The sequence below is a fragment of the Halyomorpha halys genome, unplaced genomic scaffold (genome assembly GCF_000696795.3).
Source record: "Halyomorpha halys isolate HHAL.00 unplaced genomic scaffold, Hhal_1.1 Scaffold484.1, whole genome shotgun sequence".
Lineage (NCBI taxonomy): Eukaryota > Metazoa > Arthropoda > Insecta > Hemiptera > Pentatomidae > Halyomorpha > Halyomorpha halys.
Genome location: NW_027107936.1, coordinates 279858 through 294930, shown reverse-complemented (window position 1 = coordinate 294930; position 15073 = coordinate 279858). Strand labels below are relative to the sequence as shown.

General features: G+C 33.1%; 1 protein-coding gene across 2 annotated transcripts in view; it reads right to left on the bottom strand.

Moving 5' to 3' along the window:
• The window catches only part of LOC106683451 (uncharacterized), an 18089-nt gene extending 3781 nt beyond the window's left edge, over window positions 1-14308 (bottom strand). Inside the window, exons 1-4 of one of the 2 annotated variants that reach the window (XR_001343552.3) lie at window positions 14030-14306; window positions 7347-7490; window positions 4290-4606; window positions 2354-2451 (exon numbers count right to left, since the gene is read on the bottom strand). Coding sequence is in view for 1 of the 2 variants with exons in the window: in XM_014424935.3 (XP_014280421.1) it covers window positions 4290-4606; window positions 7347-7490; window positions 14030-14218 (650 nt within the window). In the remaining variant the exon portion in view is untranslated. Of the gene's footprint in view, window positions 1-2353; window positions 2452-4289; window positions 4607-7346; window positions 7491-14029 lie in introns of both variants that reach the window. The other variant, XM_014424935.3, reaches the window with a different exon arrangement.
• Between the last annotated feature and the right edge of the window lie 765 nt (window positions 14309-15073).

Below are 15073 nucleotides of genomic sequence, written 5' to 3'. Positions count from 1 at the left end.
ATTAATGGGTTAGGATGGGTAAGGAGTTTGGAATGAAAAGACGCATATCTGTTTTGGGCCAAATCTGCAACGAATGGGATGTTAAGGTCTTTGTAGATGAGTTTATTTGTAACGTAATAAGGAGCATCAAGGATTTTACGTAGGATTTGGATTGTAAGGATTGGATGCGGGAGAGATTTGATGGTTTGGTAGAGCCCCAGAGTTCAATTCCATATGTCCAAATTGCTCTGATTATCGTAGTGTATACTAATATTTTGTAGTGAATGGGAAGTTTAGAGCGTTTGTCAAGTAAGTGTTGTAGCGATCGGAATCTTCGAGCAGTTTCTTGTCGTTTCAGTCTTGTGTGTGGATCCCAAGTAAGTCTCTTGTCAATATGGAGTCCTAAGTATCGAATCTGTTCAACAGGCGTTAGTGGAGTATTTAGAAAGGATATTGTAGGACAGGAGGGTAGAGGTTTATGAGGGAAAGTAAAAGTGATCTGATGGGATTTGTCAGGATTTATTTTGATTCTCCAGTTTTGACACCATTCTTCAATAGATGCTAAGTGTGTCTGTATTGTTTGTGATGCATTGGGTCGTTGTTTACAGACAGTATGCGTGTGTGATCAGGGTATGTTGTTAGGACTGTGTTAGGGTGGGTTGGGATGTCACCTGTATAAACCGTATCAAGAATGGGACCTAAGATAGTACCTTGAGGAACACCGGCGGACTAAGAAAAGAGAGATGAGTAGGCTAGGTTATGATTTACTTTAAAGGTTCTTTCAGAGAGGTAGGAGCGGATTATAAGGAAATATCGGGGAAAAGTAAAACTGCAATAACAATGCCGTCATAGCTAACAATTGGTGATTGCCTCTCCTTTCCCGTCAAAAGATCGCACCACTTTTGTTTACAATCACATGTTATCTTTTAGTAAACAAATGTCTTCTAGTCAAAAGAAATCGATTTCACAAAATTACTAAACTAAAAAAATTGTAACATTATTATTCAATGTTGCTTCAATAATCTCAAAAAAGTTTACCTACGGTTTGTTTGTTACTATGAAAGATGGAATGGAGATCCACTGGCAAATCATATAAAGAGTTGAGGCAGTTAAATCCTTGACATTCAAGATGTGTCTAACTGTAAGTTCTGTTCTGCTAGTTTGGCATACAGGTGGAGAATCCAAGAATTTGGCATACAGTATCCTTTAAAAATACTCCTTTCAAACAGATCACTGCCAAGTATAGAAAGTAGGAATACAATATAGTGGCTGTCTCAAAACGTTAAAAAAAAATTAATTTTTCATTCGGAGCTCTATATTTTTAAAATTAGGAATAACATTAAAAAACCTTAGAGAACGTCATTTAAATTAGAGTAAATTTGCTAAAACATGAGCCCCAACAGAGCTATTTATGTTCAATAGTTCTCGAGATATGGGTTTTTAAATTGTAATATTTCTAAAAAAATGGACTGAAAAATCAGTAGTTAGTGAATTTATTTTGAGAAATCCATATCTAAACGTTCAGATATCTATTAGCACTCAAATTAAAGCTAGTTAAAAAATGTGCTATAAAGTAGTTTATGATGTTTATCTTTGTAGGAGAACTAGTTTTTACGATATTTGAGAAAATAAATTCACAAAATGTTGATTTCTAGTTGTTCGGACAAAACGTTTGATTTATGAAAAAATATATCTTAGAAACTATTAGACTTACAGATGTATACCAGTACTCAAATCAAAGCTAGTAAGTATTTTATGACTTTTATATTCGTAGAAGTAGTAGTTTTTATGATATTTTCAAAATTATTATCCGAACAAATATAAATCAATATTTTGTGAATTTATTTTGGAAACTATGATAAAAACTAATACTTTTTCGATGATAATCATCATAAACTACTTTATAGTACATTTGACTAGCTTTAATTTGAGTTCTAGCAGACATCTGTACATCTTATGGTTCCTGAGATATTTTTTTTATAAATCCAGCCATATTCACCCATAGAACCGTAAAAATATTTAAATCTATGTCAAACAGAAGTGAGATTCCACTATCCAAAGAAGGGATAGTTTAAATTGTTGAAAAAAAAAACTCTGAAAAGCAAACCTCCAGAGGACCAGCCTGATTGCTCCTCTCCTGTAGTCGCTATTTGTTTAGCTTTTCCATTTTTCCGTGGAAAATGGAAAACAGCAGTGGGATTTTCCGTTCCTCCTAAAACTCTGATATAATGTTTTTTTTCATCGCCCAATATTATTATTTTTTATCATAATCATTGAACGCAGCCCCATAAAATTCTCATCCGCAATTTGCGAGAAAATAAGTGTGGATTATTTAGTATGCCATAAAAAAGATAATAGAATTATAAATACTTACTATTCTGAAAAATAATGTAACTTTACATTTTTATGATTCTTTCAATGTGTAAGGTATCCCACTTTTTTAAGAATAGACTCATTGTCAATGTGTGCTATCTGCAATATAATATATATATAAATTATTATACGTCGTCGAACATCGTCTTTTCTGTAGATGTAGTAAATATATATATTTTAATTTAATTTAGCTTATGTATATGTGAAATATACAGACTATTGTGATTATAAAAAATTTCGAATTTTTGACGAAAATATGTTTTGAGGTACTCTGAAACCAAAAAACTTAGTCATACAGTCCAGTGTGAGGGTGTGTATGTATAATCTCTCTTCAACAGTAGAAATAAAACTGAGGTGGTAGTAACCTGACAATAGAAGAACAAACATGGGGTTTTTACTTATTCACAGCATAAACAAGATTTCTAGTGTCAAAATGTGATTTTCGTAAACTATCAAATAGATCAAGGGCCATTTAAAGCTTCTTGCCAATCTACTAGTGCTATGAATTTATTTTTAAATTTTATAAACACTTCAATTTTATACGATGAGTCTATCTTTTTTCGCAAGAGTTTAGTTGGTGGAAGTATTATTGTCGTGAAAAAATTGGAATTGGAATCGGGGTGTCCGTAACTCAGTAGCTAGGCGCAGTCTTACCAATCTGAGATCTGCTGGCCTCGAGCATTGACTTTTTTCAATGAGTGGTGGTCCCAGAAAATGAAAAATCTGTCCCCCAACCAGGGTGAGGCAGTATAAGACTCCAACGGGAGTCTTGGGCGAAAAACAAAATCCAATTTGGGTGGTTGAGAAGTTTATTATGGAAGGAACGGTATCTGGTTCTGGCCAAATCGGCAACATATGGAATATTGAGGTCCTGATGGATGACTTGATTTGTGACAAAGTAAGGAGCATTAAGGATTTTACGAAGGATTTTGGACTGTAAGGATTGGATTCTGGAGGAATTTGATGGTTTAGTGGAGCCCCAAAGCTCAACTCCGTATGTCCAGATAGGCCTTATAATAGTCATGTAGATCAGTCTTTTGTAATGGATTGGCAATTTAGACCGTTTGTCTAGTAAATGTTGCAATAGTCGGAATCTACGAGCAGTTTCTTGTCTTTTTAGTCTTGTATGAGGATTCCATGTCAGTCGTTTGTCGAGATGTAGTCCTAAGTAACGGATCTGTTCGACAGGAATAAGTGGGGTATTATTAAAGGATATTGTAGGGGAAGAGGTCATGGGTTTACGTCGAAGGGTAAATGTGATTTGGTAGGATTTATTGGAATTTATTTTAATCCTCCAGTTTTGGCACCATTCTTCAAGGGTGTTGATGTGGGATTGGAGGGTTTGGAATACAATGTAAGGATCATTGTTCACTGACAATAGACATGTGTCATCGGCATACGTGGTGAGGATTGTGTTAGGATGGGTTGGAATGTCAGCTGTGAAAACTGTATGTAGGATAGGACCAAGGATACTACCCTGAGGTACACCAGCAGACTGACGGAATAGGGATGAATAAGCGCCGTTGTAATTAACTTGAAATAATCTGTCGGAGAGATAAGAACGGATAATGAGGAAGTATGTAGGGGGTAGGAATTTACGGATCTTGTACAGCAGTCCTGGGTGCCAGACTCGATCAAACGCCTGTTCTACATCAAGAAAGACTCCCGAGCAGTACATTTATTGTGATGTTAAATTATCATGATTAAACTGTATTATTGGAAGAAACTAAGTTGATATTCGTTATTTACACCCGTAGAAATCTAAAATATGAAGTTTTACAGCTACAGAAAAAAAAAGTTTTGTTCAAAAGTCGACCAATCTACTCAGAACTTGAAAACGTAAGTAGGGTGGTGACAAGTGAAAGTTAGTTCATGCGCCGACCGCGCCACAATTTTAAATTTTTTGATAATTTTCTTAAATAAGAATAATGACTTACATCTGAGAATCCTTTAGGAGCCTGTACGTCTTGCTTGCGAGCCTGCAAGTCCAAATGCTGACGCAGAGAGACAAAAAAGCCACAGAGAGGAGGTAGATATAGAAGGCAGCTTCGGAGCAAGCGTTGATGGACGATCCGTAGTCGTAATCGAAGGGGTCCATCCTATTGGGTTCGTCCTGATCGATACTGGGCATGAATCTCGATGTTTTGGTTGTGGTAGGGGCTCGGGTTTTAGCTTCAGTGGGGTAGACGGGGTTTTTTGTCGAACATGTACACTTCTTTGACTCAGAGTTGTGAGATCTGTACGAACCCACCACCTGCAGACAAATTACATTTATTTGTAAGCTTTCTTCTTCAACAAGGAACCTCACAGAGTGGAGGATCAAGTTGGAGTCGGCACTGAAAGAAGATGGTTATAGTGCTTGAAATCAACAATGCATATTGACTCTAGGATATTTTACGTTTTTAATGACTAAAAATATATTTTCCTATTATAAATCTCACATGTTTCTATTGTTGTGTTTCGTAACTAATGTGTTTAGATCACATAAAAGTTTTTTCTCAACTTACAATCTTGGAGAAATATTGTTTTCACATATCCCACTTGTGTTGTTCCTGAGAGAGCTAGGGGATTACACATATTATGGCCACGAATTATATTGTGAACTTAAAATATTTGAGAAAATTAAAGATTGTTAGACAATTACGAAGAATTTAAGACATTATTTCATGAAAATTTTGGTCAGTTCCATGTTGCTTATATAGTTTAATTAGAGGCTAAAAGATAAAACAGTAATTTCCTTGGGCAAGTAGTAATTATGGGAACAAGATATGTACAAATTATGTGTTTCGTTTACACCAAATTTGTGTAAATCTATTTACTGGTCTTGTTTATTTGAAGAAATTTGAATTCTTGTTTGGGGCTGGTTTATATATCAATTATAATAAAAAAAATCCATTTTTTTACGTTTACTTTATTGGTTAAATTGTTTATTTAATTTGACAAAGACAGAATACCCTACAGCCTTCAACCATTTAATAACTTTGTTGAAGATGAGTTAATAAGGTAGGATAATTTATAATCCAGAATGTTTTTAAATATAATTTATAATGATTTGATTGCGATTAAAATGTCTGAGTTTGGCCGAAACGAGGGAGTTTTAAGAGAATAAACATGTTTAGAATAGATATTTTTTAATATTATAATTGATAAACAAACCAGTATCAAACAACAAAATAAATTATATATAAAAGAAAGGAGATATAGCGCTCCTGCTAACAGTTTAGAAGATCTTGTCGGTAGCAATGTGTAGGAGGATGATGGGAAGGAGCGAGCAACTGTTGGGCGAGTACCAGAGCGGTTTCCGCCCAGGACGGTCTGTGAGATGGCAACACTGCGTGGACAACACTGACGACCGAGAGCATAGAGAAGTTTTTTTTTTTTTTGTACGACAGTGATAATGAGAGTGCGAGTGCGTATGTTTGTCCTAGTTTGGTGAAAGTTTTATTAGTTGTGATTTTGACCCTCAAAATGAGTTGTGAGAGACTCTTTCTTTTATTATTGAGATTATTCTCTAACCTATAATGTAAGTGTTTAAGCTAATATAATATTGAGATCTATGGTATTGTTTATTCTTCATCTCTCTTATTTTCTCCATTAAGAAAAAGAGACTATAGCCCCTACACGGTCAACAACAGACCATCTGTTCTCGATCAGACAAATGCTCGAGCAAACGTATGAGTACAATGTTTTCTTACACCACCTCTTTATTGACTTACGACAGGGTTATGATAGTGTAGACAGAGGACAATTATTAAAGGCATTGCAGTCACTGGGAATGCCTAGCAAGTTAATAAGATTAATAAAGATGACCCTGGAAAGGACAAGTTGCAAGGTGAAAACTCGAGTGGGCATCTCTAATAGCTTTAGGGTTAACAGTGGCTTAAGACAAGGAGACCCATTATCACCAGTACTGTTCAACCTCGTCCTAGAAGAACCTTTAGAAATATAAGGACAAACCCGGGTGGCACCATTTACAATAGGCTCACACAACACATGGCTTATGCGGATGATATAGTCATCACAGGGAAAACCAAAACGGCACTGGCCGGTCCTGTAGAAGAACTCAAGAGAGCAGCACAGGATTTAGGACTTATTATAACAGTGAAAAGACTAAATATATGAAAACCTCTAGACAGGCCGGGGAGGAAAGAGATATTGTGGATGAGAAGGAAAACATGTTTCACAGCTGCAGTACTTTCAGGTTCCTAGGAGGAGTTGTGACGGAGAACAATAATTTAGAAGTAGAAAATTAAGGGCAGATGGTAGCAGGAACTAGATGTTTCCTACGCCCTGCAAAAAGCTCTCCGATACAAAAGTCTTTCCAGGAAAGCAAATCTTTTGTTGTACAAAACAATAATTAGGCCAGTGGTAATGTATGACAGTGAGACATGGACTCTAACTAAGGAAAATAGAAGAGCTCTTTTGGTTTGGGAGAGAAGAGTCCTGAGAAAGATCTTTGGAGCCGTTAAAGAGGAGCATAGGTGGAGAATCAGAAGCAATGATGAACTAAAAGCATTGTATGGAGAGCCTCATATCCTCTGTGCTATTAAGAAGAGCAGGCTAAGATGGTTGGGACATGTGGAAAGGATGGAGCCCTGCAGGCTACCTAAAAGGATGCTAAATGGTGCACCAGGAGGAAAAAGGAAAAAGGGCAAACCCAGGCGTTGATGGCTGGATGATGATTTGAGAGGGATGGGAATTGAAAATTGGAAGAGTCTCGCTGAAGACCACGATGCATGGGGAAGAGTGGTGGCAGTGGCCCAGGTCCTACAAGGAGTGAGTGATAAAAGAAATAATTGGAATTTTATTTTAATCGTCACCATTCTAATGAATTAGCATTAGATCAGGTCTGATATCAGACCAGGTTAAGTATTAAGGTAAAAGTTAAGTATTGCAAGTAAGGTTTTTTTTATCCTAATTTATACCTCTAAACTTTTTATTTTATGTTTTTAATTACTAGTATATATAATATCACTGTATCTACTATAGTATACCTTCTCTGAGAGAATAGTAATTTCTTGGTAGAGATCGTTAAATTCCCTTTCGAACATTCTCAGTTTGGGCTGTGCGAAGTTGGTTTGCTGTAAGAACTGGTAGTTGCTAGTTTTCAGTTTCGTTGCTAATGTTTTCATATAATCCTGAGGACAAGACAGATCACCAATTCTTCTATATATGTACAGATAAGGAATCCAAAATATTTGAGGTCTACGATAAGAAGAAAAAGAAAGGCAGATAGTACATAAAAAGTTTGAATACAAATGTGTAGTTCATCATCTTTATATAGATTTCAAAAAGGCTTCTGATTCTCTAGATCCTTCAAAAGATGTATAATATAAGAAGTTTCTAAATCTAGTACGGATGTGTATGACCTAAGCGTTTAGTATAGTTTAGATAGGTAATTATTATTCCAAAAATTTTTATGTAAGTTCGGGTTTGAAAGATACTCTTTCATCTGTCATATTTAATTTAGCACTAGAATATATTATTAGAAAGGTGATGCGTACTGAAAAGGAGAAGATGCGATCAAAAGATAAACACAAATATTTATTTTCTGACGTTTCGTACTACTTTGTAGAGTTTCATCAGGGCTGTTCAAGTTGATAGCTTTAGCAACTTTTCATAAGTCACTTTTCAATAATTCACTTAATCTATCAACTTGAACAGCCTTGATGAAATTCTACAAAGTTGGGCGAAACGTCGGATAATAAATAGTTGTTAACTATCTTTCTTTCTCTTTTGACAGCAACCCTGACCATCTTCTCTATAATTTGAAATGATACGGTCAACCATTTAAATATATATAAAGTCTTGAAAAGGGTTTTGAGTGATAAGATACCTGTGCTTGGCCATACTGATGATTCGGTATTATTGGGTGAGGAAAAGTAAATTATAAAGCTAAATACAACTAAGTTGACACAATATAATAATGAACTAGATCTCGAAATAAATACTTATCAAGCAAAATATATTGTTAGCAGTAGAAACGGCAATAATTTCGATGATTTAGATGTAGAAAGAAATTCATTTGAGGATGTAGAGAGGTTTAAGAATATATGCTTTAAGATAACTGGATAAAACAAAATTGATGAGTAAATAAAACGTAGTTTAAAGGCGGGAAATGCTTGTCATCTTTCGATTTAAAAATTGCTTAGCTCGCACCTACTTTTCATAAACATAAGAGTTAGAACTTACATAACTATTATTCTTCTTACTGATACGAAACATGATCTCTTACATTAAGAGAAGAACAGCGTCTCAAGGTTTTATGAAAAAACAAAAAAAAAAACCTAAAATTATGTAACATATTAGAACCTAAGAAGGGTGAGTAAACCTTAGAATGTAACATCCGAGGGGTGTACCAAAGCATAGGTGGGAGGATAGCTTTAATGCTGATTTTCTTGATTTACGCTTGAGCAGTGTTCAATGGTAGGCGTGTAGACAGCGATTGGTAGTAATTGGCATCGGACATTTAGATGATATCTGTATATCAGAAATATGTGCAGACAATTTATCTGATTGTGAGTGCTTTGACTTTCGCAACATCCCCCTTCGTACTGGAACATTTTACCCATAGTTCCATTCGCTGAAGTAATAATTAATGATTTGACAATAATTCACTTCATCTTACAAAAAAGAGAATAATAACTTTGTATTTTCAGTAATTCATTAAACTTTTTTTTTTAAATAATTTATTTATTGTTATTTACAACTATATACATATATCATCAAGTAAATTTACTGTAAGTAATATTATGACATGATACAAACATGTAGAGAATCTACCCATTGATATAACTTCAAAAACATTTCTATAGAAGATCTCGAGGCCATCTTCTTTTCAGACGCCTAGGAGGATTATTAGGTAGTGAAGGAGAAGCCAGGTTAGAAACGAGTTGGTTTGGATGGTTGGGAACTTTATTATGGAACGATTGGTATCTGGTTCTGGCCAAATCGGAAACATAGGGTACATTGAGGTCCTGAGGATGACTTGATTTGTAACAAAGAAAGGAGCATTAAGGATTGGATTCGAGAGGAATTAGATGGTTTTGTGGAGCCCCATAGCTCATTCCGTATGTCCAGATAGGCCTTATAATAGTCATGTAGATCAGTCTTTTGTAATGGATTTGAAGTTTAGACCGTTTGTCTAGTAAATGTTGTAATAGTCGGAATCGACGAGCAGTTTCCTGTCTTTTCAGTCTTGTATGAGGATTCCATGTCAGTCGTTTGTCCAGATTTTGTCCTAAGTAACGGATCTGTCCAACAGGACTAAGTGGGGTATTATTAAAAGATACTGTGGGATTTACAACGAAGGGTAAATGTGATTTGGTGGGATTTATTGGAATTTATTCATTAAACTAAAAAAGTATTTCAGATTCTTTTAAACTCTATTGTAATTGCAAAAGAATATAAACATCAGTCAGCAATTTTTTTTTTTTGAAAAGAGCAAATTATATTCGCCTCAAACTACCAAATACAATTTTTCAGATAAATTAAAAAATTTTCACCTCGATTTATTCTGTGGATTTTTTTTCTCCCGGTGACTATTGTTCATACAATGGTTCATAACTGCTCTGCATTTTATCCGATAAAGATTAAATGGAACCCTCCTAGGAGCGAAATATGGGTTTCAAATAGGGAGCAAAATTTCACTCATTTTACTTAATATCTCCTAAATATAATTTGTTTAATTAGACTTGGTTTGTGCCCTCTATAACATGATAATATAATAGATAATAAAATTACCCTAATTAATAAGAAAAAAATCACCTAAATCGGACCAGTATTAACGATCATAGAGCGAAGTTAGTAGTTATCAAAAACGTTACCATAGTTACCACACTTTCATAGGTCAGTTGGGCTGACAAACAAATTATACTTCAATTTTTGTAATTAAAAATTAATAAAAAATATTTCTAGGGCAATTTAGATGGAGGGCTAAGTTGTTAAATATTTAAACATTAATGTATCACAAAATAATTTAATTTTCGTTTTGCGAACTAACTCTGCAAAGTTTAAACTACCTAATTACCCGCTACCTAGAAAAGCCGGCATTGCTCAGTACTGGGGATTGTATTGCCTGGAAATGTTCTGGCAAAGAGTTTGGAACATTCCAGAAGCCTTCCACGAAGGTCTGCTTTCAGGACCTAACAATACAACTACAATGCGAAAAATTTTAGCAGTGACTCACACAGACCTATTTTTCGGCCGGTCCAAAACTCATCATGGTTATTTCACTGTCTTAGCTACCAAATCACTTTAAAATGTGTTTTAACTTATTTGGTATTTTATTAACGAAGGTAATTAATAAGTGTTCAGCTCTTTTTCTATTTCAGAAATTAACCATACTTAAAATTGATTAAAATGTATTCCAAGACTAAAAAATAAAATGAGAAAAAGTATATTCAAATTGTGAACATAGTGATTTAAAATTAGGAATTTATTATAACGACTAATTTGACAAACATATAACAATAAAAAAAAAATATTGTACATAAAATAGAATATGATTATCAAATCTGCTACACTGGAAAACGGTAGATTGAGAAAAAATTATAACTGCACATTTTCAGCACAATATACTTTCCCATCCTATTATATGGAAGTGAGAGCTGGGTTTCTCAGGCCAGGCATTTAACCAGTCACCGCAGCAAAAATGAAATATCTTTGAAGAGCAGCCGGGTGAACTCGAAGAGATCTCATAAGAATTGGTAGAACAAGAGAGGATTCGGGGGTGAAACCCCTAACCGAGATCTTAGAGGAAAAAGAATTCAAGTAGCTTGGTCATGTATGTCGAATTTTTGAAAATTGTGAACCACACTAATTCCTCGAAGCCTGAGAAGACCAAGCAGCAGGGCAAAGATGTCATGGTTGAGTCGAATTACCCGTCTGGGAGGGAAGGAGGCTGGAGGGGAAAGGGGCTGGAGTCTATGAAAGCACTAGAAAGTACGGTTGGACTGAGGCACGTCCACGCTGAAAGGCACAAAGGAGAAAGAAAAGAAGGAGTATATAAAACAAAATGCAAAGATCACAAAATTTGGAAAATAGGATAAAACAACATATAATGAAAACAGATAATTCCAAGCATATGAACAGTAAAAATTAATTCCAGGTAAAGCAATGCATAGATTAACTAAACCTAAAAATTAAAATAAAATAAAGAACAAGTGACAAATGTTTTTAGAATAGCATTAAACAGTGGTTTGAGGTATCTAAGAAAAAGTCTCTCTAGAATAAGCTTGTTATAGAGAAGGTTCAGTGTTATTGTTTTAACTTGGACACCCAGTCAACCTCTAGCCCTTCATTCTTCCATTTCTATATTGATTTAAAAAAAATCAATTGTTGTAATCAATTACTCGTATTAACTATTATATTTATACTATATTAACTATACATTTAAAAAAAAATTAATATTTGTTGTTGTTTATAGGGGCTTAGGGGCGTAAAACCAGTTGTCAACGATCATGTTTTTATTTTATTTTTCTAGATATTTGCATTTATCTCTTTGAAATTTCATATTCTTTATTATTATGTTTTCCTTTATCTCTTTATTAGTTTTTTGTTTAAATCCAAAGTTTCTGAACTCATGAAAATTTATATGGCTAATTATTTTAAAATCTTGTTTAACAGGTTATTTTAAAGGTTTTCTAAATTGACCTATTACTTGTAGGTTTTTTTGTTAAAGGTATATCAGAGTTGGGCAAATATTATTCGAATGACGAGAGACGAATAATTTTTTATTCGTGAATTTTCTACTCGAATAATTAATTATTCGTACAAAAACATATTTTATAGAAAATTATTAATTATACATGAAAAAAAGATTAACCATCCATTTTATAGAAAAATAATCTCTTATTCGAAAAAATTAAATATTTAACCACCCGAATACGTTTGTATTCGTATAAAGACGACATTTTTTGTCTTACAGCTGTACATAGATATATTTTATGATCGTGTATAGATTAATTTTAACTTTTCTTATTTTTAACATATAAGGGTCCATTTTTATGTTATGGGGTATGTAGAATATGAAAATACTATCGATTTAATTATCGCGTATCGATTTATTTTAACATTGATTTCTAACATATAAGGGTCCATTACCATAACGTGACCATGGCATGTTAGAAATCAAGAAAGTTAAATTAAAACGATACGCGATCATTTAATCTCTAGCATTTTCGTTCCCGTGGCGTGTCGGGAGAGAAATATTACAAAAATCAGGAAAGTTAAATTAAAACGATATGCGATGTTAAAATCGATAGCATTTTCATCTTCTGCATATCCGAATACCTAAAAACTGTCCCCTAAGTGTTAAATGAAAAAAAAATTAAAATAAATCGATAGCATTTTCGTTTTGTACTCGACTAAATATGTGAAATTGAAGGTAGTAAAAAAATAAGTAAATTAAAAAAAAAATTAAATTTTTATTCGAATAATATCTATTCAACTAATTTTTTATTCGATTGAAATAGTATTTTAAATATTCGAATAAAAAAGTATTCGTCTCTTATCACTTGAATAAAAACTTCGAATAAAAAAGTATTCGTCTCTTGTCTTTCGAATAATTTTTGCCCAACTCTATGCTATATTATATAGTGCATGGTACACAGTTGAAAAATTAAGTGGACGAACATATTTGTGAAATTTAAAACGGGAATATAGAAAAATATTTTTAAATATTACTTTATACTTTGCCATGAGATTTTTTTTTTTTCTAAAACATAGAATAGAGGTAATTTTGTGAAGCTGAAAAATTGAATTCCAGACTTCATAATAGGAATATAAAATCATTATGAGCAAAATTTTAAGTTTTTAATCAAAGTAGTTATGAATATTTGTATAAATGTAGCGTATTTAGCGAGCTTACTTTTATACAAACTATAATAAATTAAATGATTTGGGTGGTTATTCATATTTTGAGATTTTATTGCTCGATTTTGCACATTTTGTATTTTTTACTGCACAAACAATCGGTCTCAACGCATAAGTATATTGAAAATCACTGTCACAAACCTCCAAATGTTCTAAAATAGGTATATTTTAGATTAAAATTATGTAATTTATAATCTCAACACTTTCTTGAGACTGGTAAATTTTTTTAAAATAAATAATTTAATTTCTATCCATTTTAGTCTCAAAACCTTTTATTTGTCTTACAAGTCCGACGTTTCGGCCAATCCGGCCTTCCTCAGGGACAATCTACTTAATTCAATTTTGGAATTATATAATTTAAAAACTCCCAACTATTCTGCCCAGGTCAAAACAACAATTTCTAATTAGTCAATATTATTTATTAATTAACTTAATTAATAGATCAACTTAAATAGATAAAGTTGATGAAGTTTTTAAGGAATAGTGACTGTGATAAATGATTTTTATTTTGATTTTAAGTGAATATTGACTAATTACAAATTGTTGTTTTAACCTAGGCAGAATAGACTGCATGGAGTTAGAGTTTCTAAATTATATAATTCCAAAATTGTATTAAGTAGATTGTCCCTGAGGATGGCCGGATTGGCCGAAACGTCGGACTTATAAGAATAATAAAAGGTTTTGAGACTAAAATGGATAGAAATTAAATTATTTATTTTAAAAAAATAAAAATTATGGTAAAAATCTTACGGGTACTTCTATTTTTAAATGTATTTGTAAAAATGACACTAAAAAAAGTTACTTCAGGTAACAGATCCCCCATGGTGAGTCCTAGATTCCTGCAACTCCTGAAGAACTCAATGGCCTTTCTTACGTTCTTATCGGTCACTACTATGTGCCAATTTGTACAGGATTCTATAGTGGCCAAATCGGGAATGAGTGTGGTATGTACAATTAGAGGGTACAGGGCAGCCATGTAGAGCAGTAACATTGCACAACGTATAAATGTGAAGATGTTTAAATAAATAATATCTAGACTAACTACATACTTCAATAACTAACTACGGTTATACCCTAATGGAAGGTTACTTGTGCATTATCATCTGTGTATTTATTTAAGATGTGTTCCAACGACCACTTTTGTCTGTCGAAAACTATACAGAGTATGCGCAGTAGGGGTATTTCACAGAGTTGGGCAACTACGAAACTAATAGCTAAACTTGTCATGGATACGATATTTTTTTATCAATGGTTCATTCATGAATAAGGGCCGTATCCATGGCAACTTTAGCTATAGCTAATTTTATCCCATCTCTGGTATTGGAATGGAAATATCTGTACTGTATACTAGGTATAGTTTTCGACTGTCATTGAAACATACCTAGTATATCTCTGAATAGATATGTGTCCTGAAATATAAATCGATTATCTAACATATCGATCAAGTCTCGTAAAGATTTATGATGTTATGGTTAACTAAATAATTGCTCATCGAAATCACTAAATGATGAATTATCACTGCATAGAAAAGTATACATTTCTTCTAGTACAAGAACATGACATAGAACAAAATTATAAATTAATAAGTTACGTTAATTATTTTTTATATATGATTGTTTGAGAGTGGATTAGTTTATTATCAATTAACCCAATTTTGATCCTTTTTTTCCTCTCGGTCATTCATAAAGAAAATAATATTTTTAGAAGAAAAATATTAGAATCGATTTACATCTTAGAAAATATAAATTATACTGTCAATTTCAAATCAGATTCTAGGGGACTAAAATTATTATTCAGAAACACCATTATTCAGAAATTTTGAGCAAAATAAATATCTAATTATTAT